General features: G+C 33.6%; 1 protein-coding gene across 1 annotated transcript; it reads right to left on the bottom strand.

The window, feature by feature from the left end:
- Positions 1-7,849: 7,849 nt before the first annotated feature.
- Positions 7,850-10,595, bottom strand: LOC125858094 (mitochondrial phosphate carrier protein 3, mitochondrial-like). The gene is made up of 6 exons (XM_049537775.1): positions 10,243-10,595; positions 9,322-9,683; positions 9,180-9,223; positions 8,573-8,787; positions 8,354-8,478; positions 7,850-8,231 (listed from the first exon to the last, which is right to left on the bottom strand). Exons 1-6 carry the CDS (start codon positions 10,516-10,518, stop codon positions 8,192-8,194), a joined length of 1,062 nt encoding a protein of 353 aa, XP_049393732.1. The 5' UTR covers positions 10,519-10,595; the 3' UTR covers positions 7,850-8,191.
- Positions 10,596-12,936: the final 2,341 nt, after the last annotated feature.

Below are 12,936 nucleotides of genomic sequence, written 5' to 3'. Positions count from 1 at the left end.
TCCAGCACATTAGATTTCAGGGTGAGTTATTTCGTCTAGCTCGTGTTAGATTCTCTCAGTCATAGCATGATGTCCTTAGTTTTCAGACACAGACTATGCTATTTATCTATTATGATGTCTTTAATACTCTCATAGTTGGTATTTGAGGATTAGATGTCTCTGATGTGATGACTTTTAGGTTTTGGAAAATGATATGTAATAGACTCTAGTGAATTCTTACTTTTTACTTTAATAAGATTTAAGTTTTTGTATTATTATTGTATTTCGTAAGTTAAATGACTAATATAAGTTGGGATTTCCATTCGTTGGTTCGTCCACTTAGAAGGTTAAGTATGACTGTCATTCATGATCCATTTTGGGTCTTGACACTCTTCACATGCCAACTTACAAGAAGTAATTGTTCACAACTCACACCTCTTTAGTTTCTATTCTTAATTAAAAATATATATTTTTAGCACTCATTTCATCATATCATCTGGCTCGATTACAAAAAGACCACAAATTTTTAAGTAAATGAAGCATTACACATATGACATATATTCTTCCAGCTTTCACCTACTCTAACAACGTTACAACTTCTTTTGTTTTTTTTATGTCAAACGAAGTCAAATTTGTACATACACTAAAAAAATTGTTTTTTTTTCTTAACAAAATGTAAAGTACTTACCATAATTATATGTTGTCACGCCCCGAGCCTACACCCTGGGCGAGATTGGCACTCGGAGACCATTATTGGCCCCAAGTGAACCCTTAGCCTGGCATACTTAACTCAGCCGAAGACTAACTCAAATAAATAGTCTGAAATAACAACTTAAAGAATAATAAACTGGCCAAAATGGCACTTAAGTCATTAAACAACATCTGAAGGATAAAGAAAGACATATGCACTAATAACTATCTGACTGTTTATGAAGCCTCTAAAATACTGAAATGGATGTTGGGACAAACCCCACAATATCCTAATAACTGAAAGACTGAAAGCGAATAAAAGAGTCCTCCGGAATGCAAGGAGGCTCACTACTGACTCTGAGCTGTTCAACTGGATCAATGATGCGCCGGGATACCGATCCTAGTTATCTGTGTCTGCATCATAAGACGATGCAGGCCAACTGGCATCAATACATTGAATATACGAGTATGCGAGTTGGAATGCTAAAACAACATAGGCTGGAAAGAGAATCTGAAAGGAACACTTACCTTGACTCTTCTCAACTCATGAATATTAACTGAACTCATTTCAATATAAAGCAGTTTAAACAAGTGCAATATAAAGAAAAATTGTTTAAAAAATGATGTCAACTCTGTGTATGTACAAAGATACAACATAACTCTGAAATGTATGTAAAATACAATAAACTGATGTATACAATAACTTCTGTGGGAGTTTCTCTGACCGACAACCATCACATAAGAGTTATAGTGATGATACAACAATCTACCTCACGCTGCCAATGCATCCTATACCCGGCCAAAGGTATAGAACCTGAACTGCCCAATGGATCCACTAGTCTATTTCGAAAATGATTCATCTAAAAAGTATGACCCCTTTCTACCCATGGTGGCTACATGGTTCTATGGTGATGTGAGTTATCTAAACTCATGTTCATCCCCAATTCGGTGTTCAATACTACTCTAAAAAATATACTAGCTATTTATGTTTTAAAACATACTTCTTCTCTGATTTGAGATTAGTGCTCAAAAACTTAGTTCAAAGGCTATCTTGGAAATCTCAGTTTCTCTTCTTGCTTCATTTAGAAAGCTATTACTCTTTTCTGAAAACTTTCCCGAAGGCTCTTTGGAAATCTCAATTTACGCTTTTATTTAAATGTGAAAACATTTTAAATCTCTTTGGTAATACATAGTCCCCTGAAGAGAAGATCTTCAACTTTACTTCTTTACTGAACTCAAAACTTAAGTCTTAAAACAAAGTTAAAACATTTGTGAAAGACTCTTGGAAAATTTTAAGAACTTATCATAGCTTGACTCTTGACTTTGATCTTAACTGATCCTTGTCTTGACTCTTAACTGATCCTTGAATTGAATTATGGATTCAAGGATTAAGATTTATGACCGGAAAGATCTCATAATGTTTAGGAATGATTCTAGATAGTTAAACATGAGAAAAGACCAAAAATCAATATTTGAAGGTGGGTCCGCGATGCGGAGGCATAATTTAATTTTGGTTCCGAAAACGTCTTTTGAGGCAGAACACCTCGTGTCAGCTAAGCGACGCGAAACTGAAATTTCAATTCTAGGAACAGGTTGCGCGACGCGCTCCAATGTTCAGATTTCGCCCGTCGAAATTTCTTCTTCTTCGTTTTCCAACCCCAATTCACCCAAACTTGATTCTTTTTCTCAAATTACTTTTAGATACAGATACCCATCAAATGTACCTAAGAACCTAACTCGAAACGATCCTATAATGTGACATAACGAACTCAGGAACTTCCCAACTCAATCAAATTCAAAAACAATATATGAATTCAAGAATAGGTATCAAGATCATCAATATTCAAATGCTTTTAGGACGAATCCAAACTGAAATAAATATGCTTGGCACATGGGAGAACAATCCCAACGTTATGAGAGCCTCACATACCTGATAGAAGTAAATCCTTGGCAAAACACCAAGTTGCTTGATTGATCTTGATGAATTTACCCTTTTCTCCTTCTTCTTTTCTCTTCTCCTTTCTCCTTAGCCCTAGCGTGAAATCCCAGGTTCTAAAACTGACTAAGTTCTGAATTGACCCATATTAAACTCCTAAAAATCGGATTAAAATAATAGGGCAGTGAAAAGACTAAAATACCCCTTATATTTCCGGATTGGACATTTCTTTAATCCAACAGCCCAACTTCCAAAGGGCATAAGTTGCTCATACGAACTCGGAATCGCGCAAACTTGGCGGCGTTGGAAAGATCATTCCAAGAGCTTCCTAACCATATCTAGAACTACACCTAAATCATCCTGAACTAGTAGTTATGGCCATCTGAAGTTGACCAAAAACTCAACTTTAACTTACTAACAATTTTCCGGATTTCCTTATACTTTCCAAATATAACTATTTCCAGATTTTAAGCTTCTTTCTAGTTCTTTCTAGTTGTGAGATGTTACATATGCAATGAATTATGATGTTTTTTTTTAAAAAAAAATATTTGATAGCGAAGCACAATATGCAATGGATCATATAATTGTGTTAAAGATTGAACTCAAATAAAGTATTACTTAATTTCTTAATACAAATAAACTTTCGGTTAAAATTATTAGATTTTATGAAATTCGTACCAAATCACTAATCTTTGCCTCTTTCTGGTAATTTTATTTTTCTACTTATGTTCAAATTGCATTTTCAAATTTTAGTAAAAAATGGTACTCAATATTTGTGTTGATGAAAAATAACACATAATCTAAGCTCAGATAGAACTAGAACATTAATGATTGAGGTGTTAGGCCGATTGCAAAGTCACTGATTACGTAAACAAATCTAGAAGAGACAGCCTTTACTAGTCGAAAAATTGGAGGAACACATGCTAATTGCCTCCCTTGTGATAATTAAATGGCTAAATTAAGTATTCATTGTTGCTAATTATTTGTTCACTTTTGAATTGACATATTTATTAAGAAAATAATAATTGACATAGTGAATTTACTATTTCACCCCTATTAATTGTGAAGTGAATGAATTAATATTTAAAAATTTCAAGAAATTTTATCTTTTCCAAAAAAATTAATTGAGGATATAATAGATAAAAAAATTATACTTTCTTAATTTGTCAAAAATGAACCAATAAAAAGAAACAAGTAAAAAAAATAAATTGAATAAGTAATTAGAAACCGAGGAAATAACTCAAACTTTGCAGTTTTCCAATTCCAAAAGGTATGCGCGGGACCCATTTGACCAACAACTAATTAATCCTTCTTTCCACTTCGAAACTTCTTCTCTCCTTCGTCCAGACTCCGTCCCAACTTTACTACCCTCGAAATTTTTTAACATGCATGAGGCACAATCAACCTTAAGCCATACCGAACAAGTAAAGAATGAATGATCGAACGAAGTCGCTAAAGGCAGGCATCCATCCTTCCATTTAATCAAAGGCATCAACATTAATTGTATAAGGATATCCTTAAATTTTGGCATGTGTCTAGTGGGTCCCTTTTTGCCAGCATACTCTCTCCCCTTCATTTCCTCAAATTCCCATCCGTTCTATCTTTGCAATTCCTTACTTACTACTCCCTCCGTTTCACAAAGAATGGTCTAGTTTGACTTAACACGAAGTTTAAGAAAATAAAGAAGACTTTTAAATCTGTGGTCATAAATTAAAGTTATGTCAAATGTACAAAATTGTCCTTTAATTTTGTGGCCTTAAACATGCTACGTGAAAAGCTAAAATTAAAATGTTACCAAAAAAAAAAATAGGTCATTCTTTTTTAAACTAACTAAAATGGAAAGAAAGTCATTCTTTGTGAAACGGAGAGGGTACTTTCTTTTTCTTTTTCACTCGTATTTTTCACAACTCTTTTGACTCCTTTCTGCTTTTACTAATTAATTTGATTAGCTCTTCCTTTTTAATCATGGTGCCCTTTAACTAAATCAATAAAGAAAAAATTCTTCGTACCCCTCAATTAAATCAACTAAAACATAGTTAATCCTAGTACCTTTGAAAAAAAACTTTAAATTTTTTTTATTTTACATCTCAAAAAATTATTGAATCAAACCCAAAGAGGACTTCAAATAGATAAATTTCGAACAAAAAATTCACATAAAATTTAAAATTACAATAAAAGGTGTTCAACGAATATCAAAAAGTCAAACTAAATAGATTCTAATTAAAAAAAAAATTTACTTGAAAAGTCAAACTATAATTTTCAAGACTTTTAATTGATACGAAACTTCACAAGTAGTTATGTTGTATAATGACACAAGAATGTGAAACATCTTCTTTCCAAATTTTAACTTTTTGTTAAATATCATAAGTTACGACTAATTTTTAATTCTTTAGAAAAGACCATTTTATAACCACCAACACTGCCATTTACGTCAAAATATACTGCAGTCGATATTTTAAAAAAACTAGTATTTTAATGTATTCATTATTTGACCTTTTTAATTAATTTAAAGATTACGTATTTCCTTATTTGGTCATAACATTAAAAATGAAGTAAATCTCATTTTCAAGGTTATATTTTAATTCCCCCATATATTTTAAAATTTTGAATTAAACACACATATCTTTATATCTATCCATATGTTTTAGACAATAAAAATCAAGGTAACATATTACAATTGATGGCGAACATTTTGTTAATTTGAAAGAGCCTATCAATATAAATGACTTACATTAGATATGCAACAATACTAACTTATCATATCCCTTTAATATCTACCAAGACAAATTTAATGTATAGTAATAGTAAATTGGGTCTCGTCACTCTAGAAGGTGGTTTAATGAAAGGCATAAAGCCAAATTTTAAAAAAAGAGATCTTATGTTTATTTGATTAAAATTTGGATTTATTTTCTGGTAATTAATCATAATACACAAATAACTACACATAAATTATTGTAATATATTATTAGAAATGATTTTTTTTTGTATAATCATATTATTAGAAAGGGTTATAACTTAGGTTTGATTATAATTTATAAAATTCTTTTCCATAGTCAGTTTTATTATAGAAAAAGTAAAAGTATTTGAAAAAAATAATTAATATTTCACTTGATTGATTTTTTATTTTTTATTTTTTATTTTAAATTTTCAGGATTGCAATCGTGACGATGTATATATAAATCATGTAGAAGCACAACAAAAAGGGAACTTCGCCTTAACCGCAACTATACATCAGCGATCCTTGCAAAGAAAGGGAATGCTTAAGCATGTCACTGCTTTATATTCTCACATATCTAGAGACTAAACAAATTAGCTTACAAAAAAATTGATTTTGTCGTATCTTATCCTTATGCTAGTTAATTGCATCTTGTCCCACTCCTCATTGACTTCTCTGTAGCAGCCTCAGCAACATTATGATCCTTACACCGAATGGGAATAGCAAACGCAAAGATGAACTCTCCAGTGTTGTCCCTGGCTATGCCTCTTATTCCAGCCTTTTCGTTATGCTTCAGAAAATTTTCATCTGTGTTAAGTTTAATCATTCCTTGTTTTGGTCTGTTCCAAACCACAATCTTGCTATTAGTACTTGGTCTCAAATTTTCTACCACTTGACATTGTTGATTCCTCCGTAGCAGCTTTGATGTTCCAACTTATTTATTGCTCCATTCCTCTAAGATAAAAACTTGTTTTCCTGCCATATCTATAAGAACACCTCGGCTTCCACAACTCCCAGCAAATTAATATTGGAATCGATTGAATCATCATTCTGTCTATTGCATTATGTACATGTGTCTGCCACCAGTCGTGAAGGAACACTTTAACTTGCTTGCTTCTGTACACGACTCCCAAAGGTTGACCAAAAAACTTCCACAAATATTTTGCAGGCTCACTGTCAATGAAGAGGCGCTTGATAGTTTCTGGCATAGTGATTGAGTGTGTTAATTAGATTATCTTTTTTACTTATTTAATATTTCGTATTTACTATTAAGTACAAAAAAAATAGATCTTAATCGTTGCTATTGTAGTGATTGTTACGCTTTCGAACACATTCAAAGTTAAAGGAATTTTTTTTAATTCTTTGCTAATCTAATTTGTTTGAGCTTGAATTTTGCATCTTCAATTCTTCGAGTTTTTGAACTTGAAATGTTAAGAAGATTCTTAAAGAATTGAAGATGATAAATTGAAGTATGTTATGTGATTATCAGAAGGCAATAATGATAGATTTTGGATGGAAAGTTCGAGACGAAGAGCGCCAGCAAACACGAAATAAAAAACATGTTTTTAAGGAGAGAATGGTCTTGAAGATTTAGAGTTGTCGGAACATAGGAGTGATGATGCTCCAAATTTGGTAACGCTAGAATATGAAGGATATCTTATTCCACAACTTAAATTTGCAAAAGAATTAAGCTAATTGAAGAACTTCATTGTTTTTGATTCCCAGGGGCGTACCCACTTGGGTAAGGGGTGTCAAGCGAGGTCAAATTTTGGTTTAAAAAATATATATACAAGTATTGACATATCTTGACACAAGTTAGGCATTTAGTATAATGGTTAAGTTATTATAAAAAAAAAAAATTGAGGTCATGTGTTCTAGTTCTACTATCCTCCTGCATCTGGCACTGGTGATTCATGTAGGTACAATTTTGATTCCTATAGGTACAATTTAATCCTGGATCCGGTACTGTTGATTCCTATTGGTACAATTTGGATGCTGAGTTGTTTTGTAGGTCAAGGGAATTTTTCTTATCATATTTGAGTTTTACTTTTTTTTCGAAGAAAAGAAAAGTCAAGCATTACATTTATCGAGAGGAAAATATAATTCTCATTTCATATTTGACCTTTGATTCATTCTCTCTTTATATTGTCTTACTGAGCCATAGGACAAAAGAAAGAGGCAGGTTAATCTCTTTCGTATTCATTCCTTTGCAGATATTTGTTCCATTAGCACAGTATTTAAAGCCGTGCAAGGTTTGCCAATGCATTAGAATGGGAAAGGAAATGGGATTTGTAACCAAACAAGGTAGCAAGATAGACTATGAGTTGTTGGCTTCAGGTAGCCTACAGAAAGTCCGACATGTCTTTGCCAGGATACTCTTCGATACCATATATCCATTAAATACTGGCGAGGATGTTACCTAAATTCTGTTAGCTATAGTCATGTGTATTTTCCAACAGAATGTAGTAGCAGTTACAATTTTCCTGGGGGATAAGAAATAGCTTATACCAGTAAAAACAGTTGTACTATTAGCTTTGATAAAATATTGTGTATACTGTCATCATGTATTTGCTGGTGTTTGTTACAAATTTTATATTAAATCAAGAAAAGAAATATGAAATGAGAACCATGGAGTGGGGAAGCAACATGTTCTCATTATAGATTTTGACATATTATTGTAAATCCAGAAAACGTGGTTTTACAGACCAAGTAATACTTTTGAAACACAATAATGCCGAGGATGATTCATCCTCCAAAACTAGTACTATCAAATATCAAACGTCAAAACTTTGAATTGAAAGAATTTCCAGTTCCCTTCTAGCTCTTACGCCGAACAAGAAGAAGATATTATGTAATAATCAATGTTTTCTTCACTTCTGGACAGGAGGAGCAGCACCACCTGTGGTTGGCCTGCAAAGTAATGGACATAAGCATCAGTTCAAGATATTATAATAGTAAGTATACTACAAGAGTACCTCTTGCTTGATTCGGCAATAGCAAATACTTAAAAGGTAAAGGAAGAAGACACTTACAGGCCAACGAAAACTTTGAAAGAATCATAGATTCCCCATTGTGCTCCAGTCAGTGTTCCAATCATGAATATACGAAGGGGAAGACCACGAGTACAGAGACCCCAGAGGCCTAGTTTATTTACAGCCTGCAAAAAGGGCAAAAAAAGAACAAGTCCATTGTTCAGACTTAAGAATGAAATGGAATATTAGAACAGAGGACACAGTTCAATGTTTACTCACATCACCAACAGTTGCCCCCTTGGCGTTGTTGAGGAAAGAAACTAGGTTATCAGCAGGGTGTGACACAACAGCACAAAGAATACCAGCCAAATATCCACCAGCAAAGCTCACACCAAGCTGTGTAGTATTGCTGCATTGGTCTTTTGGGGTTGGAATGGCATGTTTATAGAGTTGTTCCACTATGGTTTCAAATGATGCAAACTTCATCATGGTGTCTGTAGAATAATGAAAGTGAGATTCAGTCAATCTAGCTAGTGTCCATTTTCCACAGCAATGGAACAATCAAGAATAAGTAATGAAATAGATCCAAGGTAGTTCGACGAATAAAAGTTATACTCCTTGTAAAACACTCCTATTTAGTTTGTTCCAAAAAAGAATGAAACTTTTAACATATATTTGGAAAATCTTCAACGTTAAACTTCTCATTTAACATTTAATGACATGCTTTTATAGCCACAGAAATGTCATGATATGTTTATGAGCACACAAATTCTACTGGTACTCGTAAATACTAGTAGAAACTGAATGACACATTTACAAAGGTTTCCAAGTTTATAATAAAACAAGAGTATCCAAATGAAAAATCAGAGGAAATATGTCAGCTTACATGGAATTTGTCGTCCCCATAGAGGTACAATCCCCTTGTAAAGCCTGTAAAACAAACATTCAAATTCCAATTTTTCGTCAGCATATAAGAAAAAACCTCAAATTGACAACAACAAATTTGTTCAACATAGACTAGGCATTACCCTGCAGCTCCTTCAGCCTTGACAAATTTGGGAAGTCCATCAGACAAGCCTCTAGCAAATCCAGGCTGAGTTTGAACACGAACTTTGACAGCCTCAAATGGGCAGAGAGCAACATCAGCAATAACTTCAGCAGAAGCAGAACCAGCAAGGTAAATCAAAGTTTTGTACTTGACAGCATTCTCCGCGCCAGCAAGATCTGAGTAGTACTTCTTGAAATATTCATAGAATCCGTATTTGCATGCTCCTTGTGCACTGTAACCAAGGAAAGTAGGTGCCCAACCCCTAAATAATCCTCTAATGCCTTGTTCCTTAAGTAAAATTCCGAAACCAGAGGATATACTCTTGAACTTTGCAGGATCAATCTGATAAATCAAACATTTCAATCATAAAAACATTAAATCCATCACTAATCCAATCTATTCTGGAAATTTGACAGTTTCTTTTTCATTTTCATTTTCATTTTCTCTTTCGAATTTCAGATCAACAAATGAAAGAACAGAATGGAAGAGCAAAAATCACAGACATGAAACATCTGTCAATAGAAAGATTATAACTTTTTAAAATTAATAGAGGATTGGTTGATTAAGGTTGGATCAAAAGAAACACACAAAATCCAGTTTAAAATGAAAAAATTTATGCAAGTCTAAGCATCGTCTTTTCATGATCATGATGTTCTTTAATTATAATTTTAAGAGTTGAAGTTATGTACGACAACAGTAATAAAAAATAAATCGAGACTAACTTTGCGATTCAAGTGGTTATAATAAATTAGCACTCTACTTTCAAGTTATTTGTTGTTGTAGGTCAACTTAATTTGATATGCACGTGACATATTAAACGCCAAGGTTAATTAGTAATACTCAAAAAGTTAGAAAATAGTAAAAGGTATCCTCTGCTATAGTATCCCTAATATATGTATACCTGCATGTTGCACTTGACAAGATCAAGAGGAGTAACTGCCGTGTGTGTAAGACCACAGCTCAAAATACCCCCGATCGTGCTGGCTGCGTAAAACGCCGGTGTGTACATTTCTACCTTATAACCTGAACCCTCCTTTGGTGCTGCAATCAAGAAATTATTCTTATCCATATTGCCATGATGATTGTCCAAAGCAGTACTGAGATTCTTAGAAGAATTAGCTGATGTTGTACTGTAAAGATAACTTGGGATCAAAGATTTTCTATCAGAAAACGCCATATTTTCGCGGTAATTGTTTGAAAGGGCAGAGGAAAATGAACAAGAATCTCTCCAAGGAAGAAGGAGAGTTGAAGATGGCTAGCTGTTTGATCAATTTATTGGCTTACTTTTTAAGCGTGACTTTTAATTTGGACCAATTTATAAATCAAATCAAATAAGGGTGGCGTCCTTGGCTCTTCCTTATTGGTAAGATGCCTCATACTTGGTCTGCGTTGAATTTTATTTATACATTGACCTTCTTTACTTATTTTTTAAAAAGTTTTGTCAATTTATTTATTGGTTTGGATGCCCTGTTTAAGGAGGAAAGGACACAAAGGGATGTATAGAAGCCAAGGACATATTTCCCTCATACTATTTGTTGTTTATGCTTTTTCTTCGAGGTAGATCGATAAGATTTTGAGTTTATAAATTCTAAATATATATCTATTGAATTTCTTAATACAAATAGATTTTCAGCCGAAACTATTAGTACAAAATATATTTATTCTCTGCCTCTAATAATTACTTTATACCTATTCTCAAATCATTTTTAAAAAATTTTTAATGAAAAATAATACTCAATATGATTGAGGTTAGGCAGATTGTAAAGTCATTGATTACGTAAATAAATCTAGAAGGGACAGCCTATACTAGTCGAAAAATTGTAGGAACACATGCTAATTGCCTCCCTTGTGATAATTAAATGGCTAAAATTAAGTAGCTCAAACTTTGCACTTTTCCAATTTCCAAAAGGTATGCGCGGACCCATTTGACCAACGACTAATTAATCTTTCTTTCCGCTTCGAAACTTCTTTTCTCCTTCGTCCCAACTTTACTACCCTCTATTTTTATTTATTTAGCAAATTAAGAGAGTTTTTTTTTTTCAGATTTATTCTTAGAATTAAATAACTACATAAAATAATAGTGATTAAATTTAGAATTTCAAAAATATCATTAATAAAATTAATTTAAATAAAATATATATCTAATATAAAACGAATATATCATACTAACATGAGTCAAGTAATATAAAACGAAGGGAGAACTAATACTGATTCATGGTCTTTCCAACATTGTTGGCAATTAGCGTGTTCCAACTTTGTTTTCGCTTAATTGAAAATTTGTCAATAGTACATGGAATATACATGCCATAAAGTTTGAGGGAGTTCTTCTGAGTCATTTGAGAAGCCTTTTGCAAATTTTTTAAAACTTGTTTTAAGAATTGAGTATTTGAGTATGAGGATGAGGAGAGTTGAGTTTCATTTTTTCAAAATGAATATATGGGAACTAAGTATTCGCAAGAGCAAATGTTTTTATATTTAAAACGAGGGGAAACCTTGATTTCCAAATGAGTTCATATGGAGTTTTGAACACTATCTCTTCTAAGAGAATCTTTTGAGTAATAATCTCAAAGTTTGAGGATGAGGAAATATTTTCAAACATATGAGCATGAGTTGTATTACTGGGAGTAGTATTGAGCACCGATATGGGCGAGGCATTGTATCATCACATAGCTCATAGTGATGGTTGTCGATTAGAGAATCTCCCAAATAAGAGTAGAGAGTTTTTATTGTATTTTTAAATACATTGAGTAATAATCTACTGTTTTAAAAGATTTCTTTACATTGCATCTTTATTATTGCTTTTTATATCGTATTGAGTCGAGTCCCAGAGTTGTTTTGGTGAGTCTCCTTACTTCCGGAGAATCCCCATTTATTTATTTCAGTTTGGTTTTTGTTATTAGAGGTTTATAGACAAGTAGTAGTTGAGTAGTCTTTTTACCATTTTCTTTGTTGATGGTAAGTTGAGTGTCTGCTTCAGCACGAACTGTTCCAAAACAAGCTGAAAACGTGCCTGCTTTAGCGAAAACCGTCAAAGTAGAACAAAAGAAACAAATTTTTAAATTTTTTTCTGAGACACACTGAAGCAGGAACGTCAACGGAGACGTACCTACTTCAGCACAAACTGTCTCTTATATAATATAAGAGGATAATGCAAATGATATTAAAAAAAAAGCTACTAGTATTTTAATGTATTCATTATTTAAAGATTATATATTTCCTTATTTGGGTCATGACATTAAAAATGAAGTAAATCTCCTTTCCAAATTACATTTTAATGTAGAAAAGGGGTATGAGGGGTAGTGGGTAGGTGGGGTGGTTCGAGGCACGAGGCGTTGTGCCTCGAACCACCCCACCTACCTCTAACCCCCTGGAGGAGGAGGCTCAAGGCGTCATGCCTCGAACCCCCCTCCCCCTCTACCCCCGAAAGAGGCTCGAGGCGCCGGGCCTCGAACCCCCCCACCTACCCTCTACCGCCCTGGAGGAGGCTCGAGGCGTCGTGCCTCGAACCACCCCACCTACCCCTTCTACCCCCCGAAAGAGGCTCGAGGCGCCGTGCCTCGAACCCCCCCACCCTCTCTACCCCCCCTCTACCCCC

The sequence above is a fragment of the Solanum stenotomum genome, chromosome 3 (genome assembly GCF_019186545.1).
Source record: "Solanum stenotomum isolate F172 chromosome 3, ASM1918654v1, whole genome shotgun sequence".
NCBI lineage: Eukaryota > Viridiplantae > Streptophyta > Magnoliopsida > Solanales > Solanaceae > Solanum > Solanum stenotomum.
This window is presented reverse-complemented; position numbering and strand designations above follow the sequence as displayed.